We start from the raw sequence: 25,415 nt of genomic DNA, 5'->3' as shown, positions 1-25,415 counted from the left end.
AGAAAGATAAGCATCTGAGGTTTGGCTGTCACTCCCACCTGGAGAAACCCAGAACTGCATTTTCCAAGGGTCGCTTCCTAAACCTTTTACGGTTGACCCAAACGGGGGAAGGGAGGGATGTCTCCCTTCTCTGAATCCATTGGGAATTTCTTTATTCCTTAAAGAATGCAAAAACTAACAAAGTATATTCCTTCTCGGCTTTCCTATCTGGGCCCATAATCAAATCCCTCCTCCTTTTCACTCTCTTTCCCTGGGGTAAAATGGTGACAGACTGCGGCAGTCGCCCAAAACATGTCGCGGACACCACGTTGGTTCAACATGCAGAACATGTGTGACTACATGGAACAACTGTTTATACCAGTATTAGGCATTTTGCTCTTTTCTTGAGGACTAGAACCTTGTTTTTAAGGATGCAGTCCAGTGGGAGAGCACCGAGGCTGGGATATCTCCATGAAGGTTTTCTTTGAAACCCTGGAAGAATCCATGTAAGATCTCTTTTGGCATTGTTCTACCTTCTGGCATCGTCCCTGATGACGTGCAAGTTCCTTTCTGCGTCTTCCTCGGGGCAGAGATTCAAACTTAACACGCCTGTTCCTATAGAAAACATCCTTATGGCATCCCTCTCAATGCTGAGGACCGTGGTGGTAGCAGAATCGGGAGGGAGGTTTCTTATGTATTCAACAGAAAACATGTCAGGGAGATGTCAGTCTGGCCTATAAACTGTGGGTCAAATACTCAGACTCTCCCCAAATCCTGGGGGGAATAGGGGCAAGAAGAGAGTCCGTAAAGGGTCTTCTCAAATCTGTGGCATCTGGTGCACCTTGGACCCAGCACCAAACCCCTCTGATTTTTTTTTCTTTTTTGCCCTTTCAGTTTTCCTTCCTTCCTTTTTTTTCTGCCCCCGTTGGGGTTGTTGACAAAACTTTTTCCCTCAGCCCTGAACATCCCAATTAAGTCATTTGCACAGTGGTTTACAGCAGAGTGTTAACGTCAAGGCCTTTGCTCTCTTCTCCGGAGAGATCGTATCTCTCTCCGAGGCAGAGAGAGAGAGAGAAGCTGGCAAACGCTGCTCGGCCAGTTTCGTGGGTGAGTGTAGGTTTCGTTGGCTGGCGTCTGGGCCTCCATCCTTTAATGATCACCTTTGCTTGTGCTGCCTGGTACTGCTGCATCCCTTGTGAAACATCTCTGGTACCCAGCCATTCCTCTCAACCTCCCTCTAAAGAAATTGTGTGGTTATGTGCCATCAAGCCACCTCCAATTTACGACGACCCTATGAATGAGCGATCTCCAAATTATCATGTTCTCTACAGCCTTGCAAACTCAAGCCTATGGCTTCCTTTAGGGAGGGAGGGTATCTCACTTTTGGTTTTCCTCTTCTCCTGCTGCATTCAACTTTTTTCCACACGATTGTCTTTTCTTTTAAAGAAATGCGGATGCTGAATTATCCTTCTTTTCTCTTGTCCTTCAGAAGATTTCCTTCTATCACTGGAGTTCATGTTTCCTTTTCCACTTCAGGGGCTCGGGGGGGGGTCATTTCTGCGCCCCCCCAAAAAAAAAGCTTCCACTGTCTCCGGAAGATGACTGCTTCGGCATTGTGGGGAAAAAGAAGCATACTAAAAGGGGACATAGATTTGCATCCTGTGGGAAGTGTTGATTTAGGATTGCAACATTTAGAAATGGTAATTTTTGTCATGGAAAGTCGAGGTGCACAGGTCTCACCCACCTGGAGAAGGCAGGGACCACATGATCTATGTGCCTGTTGAGTCTGCTGTGTGGGTGCTGTTTGCTGTGGATGATGGGCAATATGGATCCACAGCTGCTTGCTGTGGATGATGGGCCCCTGATTTTCCTCAGGGTTCTTGATTTTTAAACTTGATCCATGCCACTTTGAAATAGAGGCCCCTCCTTGATTTTAAAAAGACCACATAGCCCCCCCTACCGCTTTTTTTGTCAATTCAGGATGGAAACTCTTAAATCCTGGGCCATTTCCTCCCACCCTGAGTCAAAAAGATTAATTTTCCAGATATTTGCCATCAGACCTTTGATTTCCTGCCGGAGTAGCAGCCTCATGAAAGCCGTTAGGTAGTCAATGGATTTTTTTTTTAAAATCCAGTTTTTATCATTTTATCCATAGTTTCTTATCCCAAATAAAGGATTATTAAATGTTTGTTTTCTGGCAGCCTGGGTCCTTGGACAAGTGCGTCCACCCACCCACCCACCCAGTTCCCACTGGACCAGGGATGATAGGTGTTGTAGTCCAAGACAGCCAGGGAGCACAGCATTAGCTGGATAAGTCAGTGGTCTAGGCATCTGAGTTTGGAGTTTGATTCTCCACTTGTCTTCCTTGACAGGGGATGGACTTGATCCATAGGATGATGATGATGATGATGATGATGATGATGATGATTAGGGGAGATTAGGAGATGATGATGATTCAGTCCTTCATGGCTCTTGCTTTTCTCTCCAAAGAGGTTTCCAAACTCCAAGGAGACGTTTCGAAAGACATGTTAGACCTCTTGATGGCTTCCTAATTCTGCACCGAGGCTAGGCTCCAAGTTTGATTTCCCCATTCCTTTCCAGGAATCCAGGAGATTAAAAATCCCAGGTTTTTCCTCAGGTAAGCTATTCTTGCTCAAAGCTCTTATCTCAAGAGACACGGCATTGCACCCAGATTTCCTGATGTTGCACACCAACGATTTCACCACCGGGACGGGTACGAAGTTGCAGAACGGGCTTCGGCGGGAGGACTAGGCGCAACAGCCGTCGCGATGGCTTCCCTGCCTAGCAGGCTGCCCTTTCTAAGCCTCTGGGAAGAAAGACGAACTTCTCCTTCTGCAGGAACCAGGCTGAAAACGTAGGAAATGATTCAGTGAGGGGAAGAAAGTGCAACTTCTTAACGTGGAACCGTCAGTACAATTCCCTAATTCCTTTAAATCTTTGGTTTTGCGCTTTTCGTTCATTCTTTCGTAGGGTAGATATTCCGTATTATCCCACCCTGCTCACCCTATCTGGCCCTTTCCGAAGCCCATCCCTTCCATCGGCATCTTGAACCGATACCCCAGGCAGCCCCCATTCCCGAGTAAGTAAATGTTTTATTTTTAACCGCTTCGGATTTGAGCTAATATGTTAATGCCTCGGCTCCCGAGCTGGCTTGATCTCACTCAGATGTGACATGGTGCAGCTTCTTAAGCGTTGGGTAATCTTCCCCTCGTTCCCCCCCCTCACCCACCCATGCTGGGAGTTGGCAATGCCCGTTGTTTTCCTCAAGGCTGCCCGTGGGGGGGGGGGACTGGTTTTGGGCAGGCCCCAAAGCTGGCTGAAAACCAAGTTGGCTGCTCTCGCAGCTCCTGGTCTTTGGAAGGAAGTTGCTTTGGGGATGATGGGAGTTGTAATTCAAAAAAAAAAGCTGAAGTTGTTCCCCCCCCTTGCATTCACTCTCTCTTACGTAAGACCCCTTTAGGTAGACGCACCGTGTCTACCTAGGGGTGGCACACACTTTCTCCAGGGATGTCACAGAAATCTTTCTCTCGCTGTCCATCAAAGTTCCCCTCTTGCTTCCCGATTCCTGAGTTAGTTTCTTAACTTAGTTCTCCTGAAGTTCTCTCTCTTCGGGCGGTTCTACGAAGGTGCAAAGCTGCGGAACTCACTGCCACTAGCTGTGTCAGCTCGGATGACTTTATTGGACCAGTGATGAGTCAATGGAGATTATGACTGACTTGACCGGGGGTCTGTTACCTGCAGGTTCAGAGGCACCATCCTTTTGAACGCCAGTTTTCTGCGGATCGTGAGAAGCAGTTTGCTACTGTCTGCTTGTGAACTCATGGAAACGACGGGACAGAATGATGGAGCTGATAGTCCTTTAAAGGGCTGAACCCCAACTCCTCTTCCAAAGACGCAGAGGGGGGCTTTGTTTTTTTTTCCCCTCACACAACAGCCCTACAAGGTAGGCCAGAGAGAGACAAGAGGCTTCCAGATGACCCCGTAAATTTCCCAGCAAGAATGAAGCTCTGAACCTCAGCGCCCATCAGAGACCGCGCCATGGGAAACCAAGAACAGAAACGCTCAGGGGTGAGAGAAAAGAAACCATCAGCCTGCGAGACTAGCTTGGGGATAAACTGAAAGTTTCACACCAATTAAGGAGGGTGTGAAGACTTAGGGAACAGAGAGAGAAACTAATGAGGGCAGTCGGAAGAGAGAGAGAGAGAGAAGTTGGCATGAACACCATTTGGACGTTGGCAGTTTTCACCTGGCATGGGGCAGGACGTCGCCTATTTTCTGTTTAACGCAAAGCTACCCCATGAAATTTTGTTTGGAGTTTTTTTGGGAGGGGGCTCTGCCGGTCTACAAGATCTGGTGCCCACCAACACCAGTGGCATGGGGCAAGCAGTGTTTCTTCGCTCAAAGCCAACATAGCCAACCACGTCCAGTTTCTGTGCTGTCTGTCTCATCCGTACCATCGTGGGCCGGAATCCGATTACTCACGCGTATGTCTGTTGGGTTTAAGTTGGACCTAGTTAAGGAAGCAGCGTAGACTGCTGGTGTGCGCACACCCGTTGTAGGGTTTGGCAATGACAGTCGATGTCAACACTGACCTCTTAACTGCTGGTGTTTACACCGACGTGCTTGACACCGATATAATTCTTTTGCTTCACTCCGGCTGTGGTGTTTATTTGTGCACCAGTTTCACGTGGTTAAAAAGCAGCTTACGGTGATATTTGAAAGAACACCCGTCACAAAACATTGTTTCCAAATAATTCAAGGACATGGGGCAACTCATGATTGTCAAGACAGGCTGAACATCAGACCGTAGAATACGAATACCCACAGATTAAACCATTAGCGGTTAAACATTTCAGGAGTAGATCAGTTTTCACATCTGTGGAATGGGAAGATTTCCTTGGCTTTCTTGAACCGGAAGTGCTTGATATGGAAAATGTTTAACAAAGATAACACTGTCATTATTAAGCTGTGCCACGGCACCCCACGGCGCCACCAAACCTAGCCAAAGTTGCCACCGGGCTTCCTCCCTCCCTCCTCCTTTCCATCCAAAGTATCCTATTGGGGGAGCCATGGCCAGTGGCCAGTAAGTCCAGGGAACCACGGATAGAAAAAGTTTGGGAACCCCTGGATAAGAGCCTCGATTCTGTGTTTGGTAGAGGACAATTAATCTGTGGTTTCTTAAAAATAGTATAGGCGGATGTTGTCGTCCCGACACCCTGTTGTGTCTCGTGCTGGTTGCGTTTGATGGTGCCCAAGGCACCTCCGCTCAGTTTCTCTAATCTGTTTCCCGCCCCCCTCCTGCATGCAGATGGATGTTTGTTTTTGTGGTTAAAGATATACCAGGGAGAACCAGACCCGTCTCGTAAACAATCAGCTGTGGGTTTTCAGTGAACTTTGCCAGCCGTGGCCTGGGAGATGGCCATCCGACCCATGCGCAGTGCGCAGGTCCATCTGTATCCATCTTTAGATCCATGCCCAGGTTGTGCTGGGAATCTGTCATAACCATCTTAGCTCAGCCCCCTCCCTCACTCCAGTTTTGTGTTTTGCTGGTGAATATTTCTCTCGGCATATATCCCTCATGACACTTTGCAGGCAGGGGGCATTGCCATGTCTTCCTTCCCCCCCCCCAATTAAAAATTATCGGCTGGGCTGTTTCCATCATCCCCTCCTCTCGGGAAAAGATTGGAGGTCAAATTCCATCGGTTCTTCTGGCATTTCACCACCTTTCCAAAGCACATGTGCGCGGAGGCACCTGGTGGCACCCTGAGTGCACACCCTTGTGTGTGCGCGCACAGCTCCTCTTGTCTCAGGCGGGCACCAACCTCGGAGACATGGCGCACCGTGGCTGTAATGTGGAAGCACACAGGTTGGCCACCAAAGAGGCCCCGGAGGGCTACCGGCTGCGGGTTGCTCATACAAGATGAAACCCCTTTGTTGGATGTTCTGCAAGGCCACAGAGAGCAACGGATTTTGAACCCGAGCAGGCCTGGGAGAAACTGAAGTCTGAGCATTGCCTTGGCCGACTCAGCAGTGTGAAATTCCAGGAGACCTGCCACGAAAAGCTTGGCTGGTGCCTGCTGTCTTGCTTCCAGAAGGCTGGGCAAAAAAAAGCTTTGGGAAAATTAAGAGTATTTTTCTTTGCTCTTATTGAAAGCCTGTCGGAGGCAGCAGCTGGAAGTGCGCTTGTCCAGTGGTGGGTCTGGGATGTTGTCCGTGGTACTCCTTATGCAAGAGTGGAGAGAGAGAGAGTTGTTTAGCCTTTGTTTGGGCCTTGCGTGTTTCTCGGCTTGAAAACTTTGTTTTCCCTTGAAAGCTGGTGCCAGCAGATGGAGGTGGGGCCGCCATGTGCTTTGGGATGCTCAGGGGTGCCCTTGTCCCTTTGCTGGTTTGGAAGGGGAAGGAGGAGGGGAAGTTGGGATGTGATGCTGAAAGTCGATCCTGAGACCAGCCCTGCACTGAGGCACAGCTCAAAAGTTAGACCCCCCCCAATTCCACATGTATTTCCATCAAACCACTCACCATAATTGACCTGCTGCATGACCACAAACCATGATTGACCCGCTATGTGACCACAAACCATGATTGACCTGCCGAGTGACCACAAACCATGATTGACCTGCTGCATGACCACAAACCATGATTGATCTGCCGAGTGACCACAAACCATGATTGATGTGTACAATGACCACAAACCATGATTGACTTGTTGAAAGCTGCACATTAAATTCTCATCTCCTTTCATCTTTTCCTTTGACTCTCCCTCCCTTCTTTGGATTGTTTCCTGAAAACCGACCTTCGAGAAATGAGCAGCCCAAAAACCTGCTGGAGAAGCGCGGTAAAGAGTACCTCTTGGCACGTACAGAGTGTCTCTCTTCTTCATGCTAGCATTACTGGACCAATGCTGCCATTCTGTTAGAAGTAGGGGCTGGAATGCAACACTTTCCAATAGAAAGAAACTTGTGGTTTAAACAAATTTACTGAAGAAGAGATAAGGGAGGGGTTGAAAAACCTTGAAACTGGTGTGGAATTCTGGAGAATCTTAGTTGTCATTTTTAAAAGCAAGGTTCTAGGCCTTAAGAATGCCATGGATTGTTTTTGCTTTTTGCATCAGCGTTTAATAATTGGTCTTCTCCTTGGTAATATGTACCAGAAGTGAGACAAGGTGTTGAAATGAAAGATTTCTTGCAAGATTATATGTTCGAGGGATGTGCAATCTTTGCATCGTGCTCCTCGCTTTGACTCCTTCAAGCTGGCAAACCCGGAATCAGATGAATGATGTAAAATGGATCCTTCCTTCTGGCATAATTTTGTTTTTTATTTTGGTGGTGGAACGTGGCTTTACTCGGTATGAATTTTAAAAAAAACCTGTATAATTCAGGCCCTAGTGCTTCCCCCTTGAGTCTAAAGGCGAAGCCCGTGGCGCATGGCCAAGGCGTTTAAGAAACCCTCGGGGGGCCTCTCCCCACCACCGGCCGCCCTGATCTGGCCTTACAGGGGTTGGCCAGGCCATGGAGAAAGCGCGGCTATTTATAAAGAAGGATTATTAGCCTTCAAGCCGATTTGCTGCATCTTAGTGAGACCCTTTCCCTGTTTCTGTCCCTCTCCCTCTGGGGAGAGGAAGAAATTAGCCCAGAGGAAAGGAGTTTACTTGGATTTGAGGGTGAAAAGGGAGTGGGGGAGATAAATAAACACCCCCGAAATGTTCCTTCAGGTGAGAGCGTTAGAGTCCTCTTGACATAATCCAGGCTGATGGGAATCCACGTGCACTAAACCATTTTACTCCCTTCCTGATTGCTCAGATTTAAACATTTCACTCTTTCCAGATCAGCGAGAAGGAACGTGAGTTCGGATCACAACCCGGAGCGGAGCCCTTGGTTCCATTCCCCGGCCCGGGCAGGCACGCCTCCTTTTAGCTGAAGTACCGCCCTGTAGAAAATGAGGGCGGGGCTACGGACGGCTGGGGCCTTGTGGCAGGGGGTGTGGCTCTCCAGATGTAGAGGGGTTCCTACTCTCCTCAGGTCACAGTAAGGGAGACCGCCCCAAGATGACTTGTCGGGATCTGAACTCAGCCATCCCATGTCTCAGGGCTTTAACCGCAACCGCACACTGCCTAGCATGCTCCTGCCCACATCTGTGGAAAACACCTGCATTAGCAACAGTCGTCACTAGGGGGAGACATTGGCCACCTTTAACCAACCGGTGCTGCGCAAGAAAAAGGCATTTGTGTTTTTAGAAGTTTTTAGGTCCTCCTCTGGTCAGGGAAACCTCTCCATCTGGTTTCCACCCTCCTAGCCTTTTTCTCGGGAGGCTGGCCGAGCCCGCGCTGGTGAGGCAACTGAGGTTGGCAGGGTGTGTGCCATGGGTGTGCCCACGTCTATGCACAGGTCTGGCATGCCATCCTTATATAATCTTCTTGCATGGGGCGGGTGTGTGTTAGTTGTTGTTGTAAAAGGCAGCCCAGGTGCGTCTCCCTCTTTTTGCCCAATCCCCAGCCCTTGCTGCCTGAGGCCAATCCGGGCCTGGGTGCGCACAGGAGCCTCTAACAACAGAAGAGGGCAGGTTGTGTTGCCGAGTGTGCCTGGATGTGAGCTTCACAGACATCGGCCACTCTGCACTTGAGCAAATAGTCTGTACCTCCCCAGGAAATGGAAGAAAGATGGGGCCTCTGGGCATGTGAAGAGTCCCTCTTCCCTCCCCCCCCCCACACTGCATGGCAGCTTCTCTCCTCTTCTCCCTTCACAGACATCTAGGATTCGGTGAAATTGTCTGTGATCTGCATCGTACGGTTACGGCTCTGGGGAATAGTGGGACTTGTAGTTTAGCGAGGTGCGGACGATTGAACTGGAAAGCAACAGGGAATTCTGAATATCTCGCCAAACCATAGGCTTGGGTGCTGTGATGTCATAGAAGCTTGGCGTTGTGAAGGTCCTTGAATTCGAACTCAAAATAATTTGGGACTATTTTATCTGTACGACAGCTTTTGCATGTTCAAGCATGGGAGAAAAAAGGGCCTTCTCAGGTGTGGTCTGTGGAACTCCCTGCCAGTTGACTGAAAGTTTTGCCTGCTCTCTGCCTGCATGGACAGATGGTGTTGGATAAACGCCAGGTCACAAAATAATGTGTATATTAGTTCCAGTGTGATTGCTTGTTCGTTGTGTGTTGTCCCTTGCGCCTCTTTTAAAAGAATATTGTTCCAATAGCTCTCAAAAGACACCACCAGATGGTGTTGGACTACAACTCCCATGAGCCCTTAGAATGGAGAGCGATGGGAGTTGTAGCCTGACCACATCTACACTTGACGGCTTGAGGGACCCTATTTGAAGATTGTGTGGGCCTCATCCCAATGTGTTTATTTGTTTTTAAACGTGTTTCGGGAGAACAGAACGACGCCCCGGGCGGTTGGAGCGAGGCGCTGGGAAAGAAATGGAAATATTTTGGTTTTCCTGTTCTTGCACGCTCTTTAAGATGTGGCAGGGGAAAATAAACGGAGCCCGAGCTGTCAGCCAGGGCGAACTGGAAAAAGAGGCCCGTTTCCCTGCCGAAACCTTAGGGGCCAGCAGGATCCGGTTTTCTGGCCGATCTTGGCTTTCGGATTTGCCTCTGGAAGGGCAGAGCTAGGCAACACAGGTGGAGCCAGCGTGTGAGTGGGCCTGGCTTGGGTCCCTGTGTTCAGGCTGCCCTCAACTGGGAAGCGCTCTGTACATGGCCAGGAGCCCTCTCACGCAAGCACAAACCAGTTGCCAGCCCCTTGGAACTTTTATGCGGAGAGAGAGAGAACCGTCGCAACTATCTTCGTGCGTCCAGGCTCCCCAGTTGAATACCTGGGATTTCCTACCAGCTTTGTAGAAGGGAACAAGCTTGTGTATAGTACCCCCCCCCGCGTTCCTTCCCAGCTGGCCGGCTAGCCAACCCACCGAGCCGGCTGGTCCCTCCGAGCCACAGGACTGAGTCAGCGGCGTTGCCAGCTCTCCAAGAAAAAGAGGACAGGGGGAGCAGTATAAAGATGATGCTCTGTCTCCTTCTTTGCCCCCCCCCCCCGGACGTCTTTTTTGCTTCCCGGTCCCCCTTCTTCTGCTCCGTCCTTCCCTCTGCTTTTTTGGCCCGTTCGGGAAAAACTGGAAGCGGGGAGAAGGCACCACGCCCCAGCTGGCGTTGGCTGGGCTCGGCCTGCTGGAGTACCTCCTCCCCACTGGGGACTGGCCGCTTGCCAAGGCTTACTCGCCGAGTTATGTAACGGGGGAGTTCAGCCGAGGACAGGCTGGCTTTCTCGCTCGGGCTGCGTCCTCCCCCTAACGCCCAGCCGACTTCCTTATTTAAACCTCTTCCAGGGAGAGGAGGAGAGGAGAGCAGAAGAGGTGGGATTTGAAGCTCAGAGGCCCTGCTCCCGGCTGGTTCTCATTCCCCCCCCCCCCCAGCTTCTGAACGATTTTGCAAATGTATTTAAAATAAAATTTAAAAATTCCTTCCCCGTGGGGAAGGGAGCGAGCAAAGAGGGCCTCTCCCGTTCTACAATATCCAGAATCCACCAGAGTCGTGTGTTTTTTTTTTCATAGCTTTGGCCCAGTAGAAAAGGAAGTCCAGATTTCAGAATCACACATGACTTGGTTGCAATTTTCTTCTGCAAGGGCCAAAATAACTTGTCATGTCTCTGTTTTGGCGTGCACAAGAGGAAATGCAGTAACACTTTGGACTGTGGGACTCCCTGCCACAAGATGCAAAGACAGCTACTAGCTTTGAAAGTGTGTGGGGGGGGGTTCAGACAGATTCATGGAGGAAGCAATCGATCAAAGGTTGAAAATCCTTGATAGTTCAGTAGAACCTCCATGGCCCATGGCAAGCTATCCCAGAATTGGTTGAGAGGTTGTGGCTCATTATTTTCCTCTTCTTTTGGTGAGGTGGTATCCATCCTTTTAAAAAAAGTAAATGGCATATTTCTTTTAAGTCCCCTGATTAATTTTAATTTTGCCCCTGTTAAAGCCTTGAGGGGGGGAAAGCACAATAATATTCCCCATTATGGGGCGGGGTGGAGGTGGAAAGGAACAAAGTACAGGGATTACATTATTTGGGAGGACAATATTGCCCCTCTTTCACCTCCCTTTGAAAAGAAATGGTTTTATTGCATTATTTTTAATGGATTTCTTGTAAGTTCAGATACATAGCCCTGTAATAATCACCTGTTTTATTCCTGGCTTCGATGTTGACCCTATTTTCTAGACTGTAATCGCCTTGGGGCTGAGACTTAGTGCCTGGCAGTTTTTCAAGTGCTGTGCATGTGGGTTATGCTATAGAAAAATAATAATGAGGGATAATTGTTTACCTATAAAGGAGTTATCTTAGATTAAGTTGGTCAGAGATGGACTTAAAATCTGAGATTTTGTTTCCTGTCCCAAAACTCAATGAATTATCAGCACACTGGGTTCGTATTCTTTATTTTCCTCTATTTCTTTCTTTCTTACTTACATTCAATACAGAGGGATTTCTTTTGAAATGCAGAACGCAGGCTTCTTGAGGGTGGAGTCCCTGTCTTTTGCTCAGCTTGCTCCCGAAATAACCATTATGACAGATGACCACGTGGAGGCAAAATTAGCTTCCCAGCATACAGTCACCCTCAAAACTGCGGGTGGCAGAGAAAAAAAGCCAGAGGGGTGGGGAATTCTTTGCTATGTGAATAACTTTTTAATAAAGACGCATAAATCAGAATTTAAATAGGAGCACAGCAAGATAAACAGTGCATTTGCGCCATCTGCCCCCATGTCACTGAAATCTATCAGGAATTCCTTTTACCCTCTTAATTCTGCACTTATTTTGGGGGGAGATAAAGTGCTGTCCCAGTTTGATCTGTGTATTCCAGTTCGACATATAAATGACTGTCACTCCGTACATGGCTAGAGGCTTGGATTCAGGCAGGAAAATTTCTTGGACTTCAAGCCACTCCTCATTTTCACTAATTTTGATATTGCGCCTTGCAAATAAAAAATAAAAACAGCATATATATTTAAAAGAGAGATGATATAGACAAAGTTTGTTTCTCCTATACTTTGGATGATTTGTTTGCAAAAGTTCCCCGTGCCTTAAGGACTAGCACCTTTGTTCTTTAATTTTTCTTTTCAATTAAAAAGAATAAGTCAAGTGAGCTGCAGTTCTCGATCAGCCGTATCCTGTGCCATGCGATCGTGGACGTGTGGAGAGATACTAGCCCTGATTATTAATAGCCTAGGAGATAACAAGGGGAAAACGAGGGGCAGAAATAGTAAAGCAGCTTAGGCCCGACTTAGCGACCCATGGCGGATCTTTCGATCAGCTCTCCAAGGCGAGACGTGCGCTGGGAGGTTTTAACACACACCCCTTCCTTGCTTGGCCATATTACCAAGCGCCACACCCTCCCTCTGAAGGCATCTTCAGTCGCCCGTCGTGGTGGCCATTCTCATGGCGACCCTTGTGGGGGTTTTTTGAGGGACATGAGACGTTCCCAGAGAGGTGCTCCAACGCCAACCCCCAGGTGGGTTTTCATGGTTGATGATGGGCTTTGAGACTGAGTCTCCCGAGTCTTAGCCCAGCGCTCTCTCCACTAGGCCACGCTGCCTAGCCTGCTTTCAAGAACCAGAAGGAAAGCCGCTGGGGGCTGTGAAGTGGCCGATCCACGCCATCAGGCAGCCGGCTCCGTACGTGGCCAGGGGTGCTACCTCGTTGCTCTCGTCCTCATTCAGGTGAGACGTAACATAATTCTGATTACGGCCGGATTTCGTTCTCCAATTTCCCATCTCTAGCTATCAATTACTACGACGAATTTTCTGCAGACCCCGTACCCCTTTTTGATCTTCTATTCCGAGAGGTATAAGTTGCTCCCTTATTATCTATTTCTAGTGATATTTTCTCTTTAATAACTTACCTGCACTTATTATGGTCTATTTAGTACCTACCAGAGACTGGGAGGTGAGCCGGGAATGATGGTGGGAGAAGGTTAGAAGAGACAGGCTGTTCCTGTTTTTATTAAATAAGGAAATAGAAACTGCTAAACACTATAGCATTTTATAAGCTCATTATCTTGATGTGTAACATGCCTAAAACTACAGTATCAATTTTGGATTTCCAATTTCCAAGCAAATGATGCTCTTTGGTGCTCCCTTGTGATCGAAATGTGACACTGCAAGCCTTGACTTCTCTCCGGCGTTTAATAAAGGTGAAATCAACTTTCCTTTCCCCCACTTCCGCTCCCCCAAATAATTTTGACGTGTCAAGCCCCCGCGTTTTAGCTAGAAAGAGGAGAGAATTTCATGGTAAGAGAATTTTACAAGAAAGAAAAGCATTGTTATTTTTGAATAAACTTGTTTAAAAACTTGGTGTGCGGATGTCAATCCATCTCTTGACGCGATACGTAAATCTGAGAGAGTAAACTGAAGGAGTCAAGGCAGAACAAGGACCAAAACAGCTAAACCTGGCTTTTATATTCTGCATCTCCTGGATCATTATTAGCCAAGTCTCTTTCTCCGCTTGTGTGTAATTCCTTCCTGTCAAACTGACTTGTCCCATCCTTTGGCGAAGTTGGAGTGTTTGATTCTATTCCGTGACTGCCGTCTGCAAACATCTATTCTGTGATATTAGTGCAACTTGGCCAGTAGGGAGCCAGAGATGTAGCTGAAGAGATCCACAACCGTTTTATATTTACAAATATATATCTAGGGACTTGGTGGTGGTTGATTCCCTCCCCCCCTTCATCCAGTGGGACATTTTGCTTATTTATATTTGCTTATTTACTTTCTTTAAATAAAGGCATTTGTTTAATTCTCCTTTTTTTTATTGCAGGGTCTGTGGCGATGAAGAAGACACATACGTGTGAGTATGATTTCGTGATACGTTGATTGACTTTGAAGCATGGTGGATCAACTGCAAGAACGTTTGCGTGGATCTACACGGCATACTTATAGCAGTTGGATCTCAGTTTCACTGCCACGGCTTTATCCCACGTAATCCTGGGGGTCTGTCGTTTGCTGGAGGGGCTTCTCTTGAGTGGAGTCTTCTAAACTCCAGGAGGGAATATGTCACCAATGACAGATCCCAAATTTCTATAAGATGGAGCCAAGGAAGTTGGAAGTACTGTTATCCAACTGCTATTAACTGTGCAGTATAGGTGCCATCATAGACTCCCAGAGTTGGGTGGGGGATTAGAGGCCCTGTAGTCTGGCCTCTTGATGGACTTCTTGTGGGTGGCTGTTTGAAGAACTCGACTGAGAAAAACAGAGAGTGTGTACATAACTACCCACCCAGGAGAGCAGTTCCTTGTGCCTCTGCTTCCCAAGAGGCTTCCTCATAATGTTCACTCAAAATCTAACAACATATAACTTAAGCAGACAGGCTTTATGGGGGGTGGGGGTGTTGTTGGGTCAATTTTGTTTGTGTCTGTGAGCAGGCAATGCGTTTTGCCTTTTAGGAGAACCGTGTGAAAAGTCCTCTGTTCAGCCTAGTGCAAGCTTTCTTCATTCCGCCGGTTCTTTGGTTGCTGTCTTGTGATTGGTCACTTGGAAGTAAAGATAGGCTTCATTTTCCAGTGTGATGGCTTGGGCATGGCGCTTTGGAGGAATCGTGTGTCTGGAGGGAAAACCTCGTGGTAGTGCTGTTAAGCATTTCAATTTCAATTTAAGTGATTCTCTTCATGTGTGATTTGAACTGAGTTTGCTCTTGTGCCGAGATCTACCACCCTGAGCAAGAAATAAAAATGGCAGCATTGGGTGGTAAGCTCTGTGGGGGTCAACATAATGTGTATTTGACATTCTGTGATAGATTATTACTGGTGCTGGGGGCTCCGTTTCTCTACCTTGGCCAATAACCAGTCATGAGCACGGATCTACCCCATATATTTATGGTGTCTTGGCATGTCAGATTGTGAGCCGCGGAACTGGTGCAACTTCCTTTCATCAGCTCTAAACCTACTTCTTAAATTTTAGCTTCGGTACCTCTGTGGGTGGGCGAAAGGGAGGGGGAGATAGATTATTTCCCCTCTATGGGGTGCCTGGAACACTTTGCGTGTGGTGCGACCCCATCCTGCTGCTTGTGGGACACTGATCAGCATCATGGTTTTCTCAGTGCTTTTCCTCTGCTCGACACCATGCGGTGAGGCCCCGTAGCGGAGAACGTCACGTCCTGCTCCCTCTGTGACGCCTTTCAGTGGTGCAGTGACCCCAATAAAATGGGCACAGAGAGAGAGAGAGGTAAATTTTGCCCATGTACGGTCTTAGCGCCGTCGAGATCACTCTGAAAGGAAGCCGGAAGACGTCAAGGCCCAAATGTATGCAGCCGGAGCAATGCCAAGGTGGCAAATTTCAAAGTGTGGGCACTCATCATGGAACTCACCCCAGCGGCGTTCTTAAGAAAGAGCTGAGTTAATCGACCAATTTATTTTAACTGTTTCCTATTTCTCCAGGAGTGGATCTTTTGTAAAGCTAATGGGTCTTAATTGCCAATTCGAGAGCAGGCCACTTCGAAATACTTGGCATTACAATAAGGTTTCATGTCAATGAGTAGAATGGTTTTTGTTTAAGAAGTGTAGATAAATGATATCTCACAACACTGGAAAATGTATAATCTAGAAGCAAGGGCCGTTATTACACTTTCTTCAAAATGCTGCTGTAAGAATAAAAAAAATAGAAACCACACACTGGGATGAAATGAACCTAAGTCTTAGATTTAACACATCGTTAGAAACGGAGGTCCCTTAAGAGGTAAAAGACTGCTGTTTGTCCTAGCATAGTCTCATCTTACTTCAGATTAGCTTGCTTTTGTTTTGTCATTGGTCATCTGGAGGTAAACATGGACATCATTAGCCAGGCTGCTTGTTTGGACACCAAAGTTCCAGTCTGGACGAAATGTCTCTAGTGATTTTTCCCTTGAGAAGCAAAACATACCCACAAAGCAAGCATGGAAACACTGGCTTGATGGTTAGCAACGATACAAAGAACCCATCCGGTGCTTTGGAATCATAAAGCACTGCTTGCCTAGGGGGAAAATATTGCAGTACCAGAAAGCATTTATCTTAACTTGTGATTTGACCCTGAGTTCCTCCGTGCAATTGTTTAAAATCCTTCCTTTCTAACCATAGTCAAAAGTCAAAATAAATTGACGTCAATAAATGCCTACCACACCCAAACTTTGAGACCACAGAGGACAGATTATTCTACACTTTGGGGCCACCATGAAGAAAGCCATCCCCCTCAAACAGAGAGCTGAGGACCATAGGGGGGGAAATGGGGCCTTCCCCTGGAAGTCATAGTGGCTTTGAAGGTTCATATATGGGGTAATGTTCTTCTAACTTAATAATAACTTAATCCTAGAGATGAAAGGAATACTTGCTAAATTCCTTGTTCTTGCTGATTTAGGCTCTCTTGATTTGACATCTCAGTTCAATGAAGATTTTCAAGTCCTGCCAGATTCCTTGCGGAGAGCGAGAGATAGTGCTTTCTCCCTCCCCGCGAGGCTTCTCTCTAATTTGCACAAAATGCTTCTTTTCCATTGAGAGGCAAAAAAAGGAACACAGAGGCAGCAAGGAAGCCCAGGCTGGTGGCTAGGAAAAGAGACAAGCAACCCATCTCATGCTTTGGATTTGTGAAGAAAATTGTAGTCGTCCCAATTTGGGCATTTCGCACAAGTGTATAAATTCCAAAGGTCTGTGAGGGGTTTGGGCAACAACGGGGAAATTTTGTGCTTCCAAATTTGAGGCAAAACAAGTTTGCGGAATAATTTTGGGCAGAACATCATCCTCCTTAAAGCAAGAACTCAACATGTACCTCACACTGCAGTTAGATTTCCTTGCATGTGAGAATACAACTGAGGATTTCAGACCCTAACTCGTACCCGAATCCTAAATTTGATGAAAGACTGGCCAATAGACCTTAAGGATTTGTGTCTTTCAAACGTGTGTGATAGGGCTAGCTCCCATTTTCCCTCCTGTTGAAATATAAAATGTGTGGATTTAAGCCTTAAACTGCCAATATTGCCCGCGGGCTGAGAGCTGCTTTCTCAAAGAAGACCCCTCTCACCCCTTCCGTGTTACAGAAGTGGAAATTTTCTGTCTGTCTTTCTTTCTTGTGGCTCTTTTGTACTTTTCTGTCTTTTGTGGGTTTGGAACTTTCCACCTTGATGTTCTTGGTTTCCCTCTCCTTCTCTCCCCACTCCTCACCTCTCTTCTTTTCCACACACACCCTGCCTGGGACAACAGGTTTTTCTGATAGGCCAACGGGACTGCCACTCTTTTCGGCGTCCCCTGCCACCTGTACACCCGCCGGCGGATGCTGGCTTTTTAAAAAGGAAACCGGACCCGGCTGCCGGTGTCTTGTCAACTCCCCCAGGCACCGTTTGGCCATGGTCGTTGCAGCTGGCAACCGGGGCTGAACAGGTGCGCTTAAGTCTAACCACTGGGACTTCCTCTCCACCAGCGACCGTCATCATGCGAGGTATGTGATGGGGAAGATGCAGAGGGAGATGAAGGCCATTGCTAGGTAGCACCTGTGGAGTCAGGGCCAGCTTTAGAGGCGAGCACAGGGGAGTATTTGAAGGCAAATGCAATTCTCATTTGTTACAGTTGAGAAGCAGGAGATCAATTCAGGTTAAAGGCTTCACACATGCACAGCCTTCCCTACTGTGTATCCAGAAAAAACACAAGGACTTACAGATGATACCATGTCTAGAACTTATCGGTTTGAGTGCAGGGTCATACAACCTTTTTGCTAATGAGGAGCACATGCGGTATTGACTCAGATTTTGGTTATACACGCTAAGGCAAACACCAGTGTTTTTATTTCATCAATAGGATGGTTTGGGAGCGCTTCTCCTCACCCCCCTCAATCAAAGGCATCTCCACAAGTTTCCAAAATAAGACAACCTAAAATATAAGAAGCTGGGAGAAGAACAGAGAGGGATCAAGGTAGCAGCAAGAGAGAGGGACGAAAAGGTTGAAGGGGAAAATACGTATAATTTTAGGTTCTTTGCTTGACTCTGTAGTAATTACCTTAAAAACAGAACTCAGCTGTGAACAGTTTAATAATACATAGTGCACACTAGGCAGTCAAAATGCTTTGGGACCCTTATTATATCTTGCTCGGCTTCACAATGACTTTGCGATGTGGTTGTTTACGTGAATTCTCTCATCTCCCTGTTGCAAATAGAAGGATGCAGAGTTGAGATATGGCAGCTGGATTAAGATGTCCCTAAGAAATTACCCACAACCCAATTTGGCTCATCCTAATCTTAACCGAGCTTGTTTGGGCAATGTTTGGGCAAATCCCGCCTTGTGTTAATTAGCAGGGAAATGAGAGTCATTTCTTCTTGAAATTGGACATCTCTAAACACCCATCCTTACTCCAGAGTCCTGGCTTTGGAAAGTTATCTGGCACCCAGACGTTGGGGTTCCATATTTTGACTTTGATGGTTAGGAATTAGGACTCTGATAACGCTGCATGTTTTAAGGCCTCATCCAGAGTCCTGCATCCAGTTCTGGATACCGCAATTTAAGAAGGATGCCAACAAACTGGGGCAAGTTCAGAGGAGGGCAACCAGGATGATCAAGGGACTGGAAACCAAGCCCTAGGAGGAAAGACGGAAAAAAACTTAACATGTTTAACATTGAGAAGACTGAGGGGAGATAGCACTTGTCAAATACTTGAAAGATAGTCATGCAGAGGAGGGGTGGGATCTGTTCTCGATCATCCCGGAATACAAGAAGCATAATAATGGGCTCAAGCTACAGATTTAGGCTGTATATCAGGAAAAACATCTTAACTGTTAGAGCAGTACAACAAGGGAACCCATGACCTCGGGAGGTGGTGAGCGCTTCAAGGCTGGAGGCCTTCAAGAGAAAATGGGACCACCCTCTGTCACGATGGCTGAAAGAAGAGCTAAGCAGTGTAGTAACATTAAGCAGACTATGAATACGCAGGTCCTCAACCTGACGCCCTTTTTTTTAATCATCCCTGTGTTGTTACTGTGGGGTTTGAGGTGGGTGAGAGAGCCCATGATCGTATGCACCTTGACCCAGGGGAGTAAGCCCCACTGAAATGGTGGGTCTTACTTCCAAGCCATTCCGAGTGGCTTAAACCTATAAAGGAAGTCATCTCTATGGGGTGGGGGCTTTGCTTGTATTTGATGTTGCAAATACACATTTTCCCAACGCGCCACTGTGTGTTTTCATCTGCCTTTTCCCCATGCAAATATACATTTGCCCAATGCATCAGACAATTTCCTCTCCTTTACTGGCTTCCAATATGTGGGGCTCTCCCTTTTCCCCCACCCCCACCCCATTTGAGCTGTTTGATCTCCCAGCTAAAGTAAGATCTGAGTGATCTGCTTCCCAGCGCACGGCTCGTTCTCAGCCGCAACTGACGCTGCAGAAACTAGCGATTCAAAACTATCAAAACTTTCCGGTGATCATTGTCTCTTTTTCTGTTGTTTTGTTTTGAACACCTGGTTCTTCTCCTTTTTTGGACTTGTCCTTCACCCCCCCACCCCCCAAAAAAAGCTCAGTCACAATCCTGATTTCTTTTTTCGAACGAGTTTCAGGGAAGACCTGCTTCTGTAATACACAAGTGGATAAACTTTAGAAGTTGCGTCGTGGTTTATTTGTTTCTTAAACAGTAACCTGAAATCTACCTTCCAGAGTCCTGGTGCAAACCAACCTGCAAGAGATACCACATGTTAGGGGGAATAGATATTTCCTGCTCTAACATTTTACTGCTAGATACACAATTCCTTTAAATGTCCTTTCCCAAGCAATCAAACTTGCAAATAGCACCCTTGTTTGCTTCCCATGGACCAATCACTCAACCTAAGTAAACTAATTTCCAATACATGGAAGGAGACAAGCCCATGCTTGGGTCTTTTCTCTCTCATGGAAATCTGATATAGATGCTTGCTGATGTCTTTTATTTGTATATGTGAAAATCTATCTTAGATCTTCCAGAGATCAACTGATAGATTCCGATCTAGTTTCTGTCAGCTTTGGCTTAAGGCACACATTTCCATTTCCACAACAGTTGTCTGTGTACGTACAGTATATGGAGGCCGTGGGGGAGAAATCTGTGGCAATTAGCAACAGGAAGGTCTAAATGAATTATTCTACGTCTTCCAAATTCATGTTCCAGTAGAACCTTAGGTAGAGTTTAAGATACAACTTGAGGAAAAGATCTTGTGTCATGTCCCTTTATATTTTCTACTATTGTCAAAATTATGTACTTTAAAGGCATAATTTAAATAATCTAGATATGTTTGCAGGCAGAATTTGATCTTGTTGACATCTGTGTTCAAAAACCATCATGAAAAATGAAAAGATCAAACCCTTGTGGATGTGCATTGAAAAATCCTCCCTTTAAAAGGTAGGATAATTATTTTCTTAATTTCTTAAATACCGTTATATAATTTCCTCCACTTCTCAATCTGGTATGAGAAAACATGAGACATAGTATATGTCTTTGCTATTTCCGTACTTTCTCCCATTTCTCTACAAAATAGATAGTAGTTTTATCTAATCTTCCCTACCATCTTTCTTTAGAGCCCTGATGTATTTATTATTCATTGTTAACCCTCCTTAAATAAACACAGAAGTCTGTATTTTTTTTTTTAAGGGCAAAAAATATATGCCACCTTTGAAAGTACCACTCCAAATTTTTCTGTAATCTCTTGGTTTATTTACATTATAGATTTTCGCTTTGATTTTAAAAAAAACCAGCAGCAGAGCCGAAGCAAATGGGTTGCTCTTGGTTCCGCCATGCTTTCAAAATTCGTATCCAAAACTAGGTTGCAGATATATTGCCATGCCGGAAAAATTGGCAAGTAATTTGATTCATCTCTGTGACTTAATTTTTTTATTCCAAACCATCTGTCGCCCAGAAAGTATCTAGGCGTTTATTCCAGTTGCCTGTGGCTGGATAGCTCAGTGGTTTCGGCAACTGGTTCCGAGTTCAATTCCCCACTGTGGCTCCTCGGAGAAAAACCAGCCTAGGTGTCTTTCATCGGAAAGGGTCGCCATAAATCCGAATTGACTTGACACCATGTTGTTGTTATTGTTGTTGTTATTGACAGCAACTATTGCATTTCGATTCTGCATGTAAAGTTTTTACTTGTGAAAGTTTAGAAATAGCTTTTTCTTCAAACGAGCGACAGCCTCTTTTGTTCTTACATTCTGGGGTGGGGGAGGGATTAAGATCTTCCCTGTTGCCCATTTTTTAAAAATTGAGGATGATTATAATTCTTTCTCCTGTTGTCTGCTCTGTGAAATATATTTCTTCTGTTGTTCTCAGATAAAATTATGAAAGATAATCTGCTAAAGGCATGGCTACACTCACGTCAGTGTTTTTAACTTAATAGGGGCAGCTGATGTTGGATGGATTTTCCGTATTGCTTTTCTTTTCCGTCTCTGTCGCTGACATGTTTAAGAATAAACTGAACACACATCTTTAGTTGGACAGCCTGTCCATCTACAGCAGCTAGCATGATATCTTAATTTAGCCCCTGTTAAACATATTCCTTGTGTTTAAGGACTAAACTTTCTCAGGGCACTAATAAATCAGTTCATCTATATATCTCTGATTTCCTCTCCTCGTTTCCTTTGCAACTTCGTTATCTTTAAAATCTTACTTTTTATATTCTGTCTTGCTTGGGTGCAGGAAGAAGTTTTATTTGTACGGGACGTCTCTCTCTGTTGTTGTTTTCGAAAACAGCGGCCAGAACACTGTTAAATTGGGAGAGCTTAAAACAGCAGCATACCTAAAAGTCCAGTGCAATTCACTAAGGTGCAGTTCTCTTTAAAGGAAAAAAATCACTTGTTTCTCTTGCTTACATGCTGGTCTCAAAATAGCTTTTTTTTGTTTTGTGACTGGTGAATGAGATAGCGTTCAGTTGCTCGGGTATGGAGCTTGGAAGGAGTTGCGTCTCTGGCAGGAAAACCTATTGTCAGCCTCTAATGATGCACTCACGGCATTGTTTGGTGTCCCATTATAGCAAGCGATACCTGTGGTGTTCAAAAAGTCTCTAAAAGCTGATGGTGGGGGCAGACTTGTTCCACCCGATCCACGTCCTGTCCGAGAGTAACCCACCTGAACCAAAATTGTGAGGCTTCTTAGAAAGTTCCTTTTCTCTCTTTTCGTTTACCCTTTTTCTGTGGTTTCTGCTTTCCAAAAAAACGGGGGGAGGGGGCACCTTTTAAACAGATCAGACAGATAAGAACCAGGGCGAGGTGCAGGGTTAAAGGATGTGGGCTTATGTGAGACGTCATAAATAGGTTGAGAAGCTGAACCTTCTTCAGCGGGAGAATTTTGCTGATTTTAGTTGGGGGGGATGTATTTGTGGCTAACTACCTGTTTGGAGGTTCACATCTGGGGCTTTTGTGCTGTTCTGCATCTAATATTCAACCAAACCCAATCAAAATACTTGTTTCACACACACACACTAAGCGCCTTAAGGATTTATTACAAAGCTAGACAGCAGGTGTAACTTTTTGGGACTTGCTCAGTATAGCTGCTGTGGGGGAAGACTAAGAGTCATAGTCTTTAAAAAAGTAACTTTGTGGTCTGATTTGTCAGGGTCGACACCCCTGTGAATTTCAGCCTGTTTTGTAAGTAGTTAGCAGTTGATCCGTGGGGGAGAGATGATAAAGAATTGTATTTATTATTTTCTTTATTGAGCAAATCTTTCTTTTCTGGAGTTCCAGGCAGCATTCATAGCTCTTGCCCTCCTTCCTTTGTTTTCACAACGACCCTGTGAGGGAGGTTAGACTGAGAATCAGTGCTCAAGACCACCCCAGCGAGGTTTTGAAACACGTGTTTCTAAAATGCTTATTAAGAATAATGCCTTCCAAACAGTGAGAAAGACGGAATATAAAGTGTAATAAAACAAGAGGACAAATTGCTTACGTCACAGCTCCATAACCGTCAGGCACGGGGCTCTGACATCAAAAGATAGAAAAGGACTAAATCGGTGGACGTGTCTCCAGAACAGCCATACTAATTTCTGTAGTTGAGGTCCTCGAGCAAACTTTGGTTTTGATTGAGTCCTAAGCAGATAGAATCAAACATGCGCATAAATTCAAGCTCAGCAGTTTTGGGTTGGAATCACATTTTTCTGATGCTCCTCGGCTGTAAAATGAAGATAACTCTCTCTCTCTCTCTCTCTCTCTCTCGTAGTCACATATTCACCTAGAACATCAACAATACAGTATCAGTTATTTAACTAGTGGTGTTTGTTTATTTGTTTATTTGCATGTTTGTTTGTTTAAATGATATTTTTATACTTACTGTTTTTAGCTTTTAAATATTGTCTTTTAATGATGTAAACTGCCTTGGGTTCTCTTTAAGGAGAAAGGTGGGTAAATATATGTAAAGAAATTTGCTTGTGTGTTTCATTAACTGTGTGTTGATAGATCTCCTTGTGCTTTTTTTAAAAAGATGCACAATTTTTAAAAAAATTAATCTCCCCGTGGTCTTCCTTGAGTCCAATATGTGGGAGAAAGACAATATATAAATGAAGTAGGTCATTAATGGATACATGCCCAATCCACTCCACAATATAGATAGCCTCCTGTTAAAAGGCATAAGAGCAGGTTGAGCCTATAATAGCTGGTCAGTTGGCAACTCTAAAGAAGCCACCTGAAAAAGACCCTGTGTGCCTCTGGCAACATTCTCTCTCTCTCTCTCTCTCTCTCTGTGTGTGTGTGTGTGTGTGTGTGTGTGTGTGTAGGAAAAGCAAGGCTAGTGAAGTCTTTGGTGGCCGATAGTTTCCCTTGATCTCAATCAAGTCCTGATTGATTGAGATCAAGGGAATTGAATTTAACAACACCCACTAATTATCCCATTAAGCTGGACTCGTTTCAGTGAGAAGAGAGTACATGTATGCATCCATCGTAACAGCTGAACAACTGCCCTGAAAGATAATAATTGGCATGGCTGTCGTTCTCTTAATTAAAGAGTCCAGAGCTTGTGATGTCAAGAACCTCCTTTCTGGCTCTCTGAAGCCCACCGTTCCTCTCAACTGGCGTCCTCACAATCTCTTAGACTACAACTCCCATCCCACCGCTAGGAAAGCTGTGTGCAGGAAAAGTTCATTATAACAAGGAAAAGCTCTGGGCAGCTTCCTTGCACTCAAGAGGGCTGCTTCTATACTCCGTTTGATGGGGACGGTTGCTTATTTAGGTACGATTTTCTTCTATTGATGCCCCGCTTTTCTTTCCAAAGTGGGGTGGGTGGGTTTCCTCCTGTTTCAATGCAGTGTCTGCAAAACGAACTTACCCTTCTGGTTTTGCCACTTGTTTGAGACTTGCGGTCTGTGAACGGAACTTGATTAAAGGTTTTTGAAAAAGGAGGAGGTTGTTTTGGAAAGCGGGCTCATGGGTTTCACTGGCATCGTTGCATGAGCCCAAAAGCTAACTCTGAGACACACACAGAGAGAGAGACCACCTTCCCACTTCTTATGGATCCAGTTTCTCTGCCGACATCACCTCCAGCAAGAAATTCAGCACTAGCCAAGCTCCTTACGGGCCGAGAGGCCTGGTGTCCCACTCTCCTGTTCCCACAACCCCACAATGGTTTGAGATCGGCACCGTTCATGAACCGAAGGGCAAGGAACCGATTCCTCTGGGCTTCGGCTTTGCCCAAGAACCAACGGGCATTAATAACACTCCCCCCCCCCCCCCGATCGTGGCTGGGAGTTGCGTGTCCACGACCCAGGCGCTCGCACTGTTTTTCGGTTTGATTCATGTGGGGAAAGTGTCAACGATTCACCTGTTCCTGTATTTGTGGTGAGAGTAGAAAGGAAGGGGGGTGGTGTCACAGGCATTGTGCTGGGTTGACACAGCGCCGAACAAGGCACCTATTCACCCTCAATGCTGTTTTTTTTTCTTTTCTTTTTTAAGAATCCTGCCATGTGGTTTTGTTGCAAGGAAATTATTTTTCTAACAGCTTCAATTTTAGAAGAGAGAGAAAAGTTTGATGCCGTGTCAAATGGACCCCTCTCCCACCTCCCAGGTCCTAATCGGAGCTTTGAATCGGTCAGAAAGACTGTGGGGGTAGCAAGGTGGTTGGGGGGGGGGTGTCTCTGGCTGCGGGGCCAGAGGTTGGCAGTTCGATTCCCACCCACCCACTCCCCAAGGCCTCCTTGACAGGGGCTGGACTTGATCACCCCCTTCTAGCACTGCAATTTGAAGATTATTATCCTAAAATGGGAGGCTTCCAACTCATCCTGAAGGACTGTCCTCTTTTTGAAAGGTTAGGAGGCGAGGGGAGGGGTCCGTACTTCATATGTGAACACCACCGTGTGCTTTGCCTCAGAGTTAATCTGGCTAAGAGAGGAACTGGGGGGATGTTATCTCAAAGCTGCTGCCTCTTGCATCACGTACCTCTGTTTGTCTGACTCAGGATACCACGGTTTTTGAACATAACCCC

General features: G+C 46.0%; 1 protein-coding gene across 2 annotated transcripts in view; it reads left to right on the top strand.

Moving 5' to 3' along the window:
* Positions 1 to 25,415, top strand: part of RORC (RAR related orphan receptor C) — a 44,342-nt gene that overhangs the window by 2,495 nt on the left and 16,432 nt on the right. Inside the window, exon 2 of one of the 2 annotated variants that reach the window (XM_020798284.3) lies at positions 13,804 to 13,833. In XM_020798284.3, coding sequence (XP_020653943.3) covers positions 13,804 to 13,833 — 30 coding nt within the window. Of the gene's footprint in view, positions 1 to 13,803; positions 13,834 to 17,179; positions 17,445 to 25,415 lie in introns of those variants that run through there. The other variant, XM_020798289.3, reaches the window with a different exon arrangement.

Source organism: Pogona vitticeps, chromosome 15 (genome assembly GCF_051106095.1).
Source record: "Pogona vitticeps strain Pit_001003342236 chromosome 15, PviZW2.1, whole genome shotgun sequence".
Lineage (NCBI taxonomy): Eukaryota > Metazoa > Chordata > Lepidosauria > Squamata > Agamidae > Pogona > Pogona vitticeps.
Note: the sequence above shows the minus strand (reverse complement) of the source record. Positions and strands in the feature narration are given on the sequence as shown.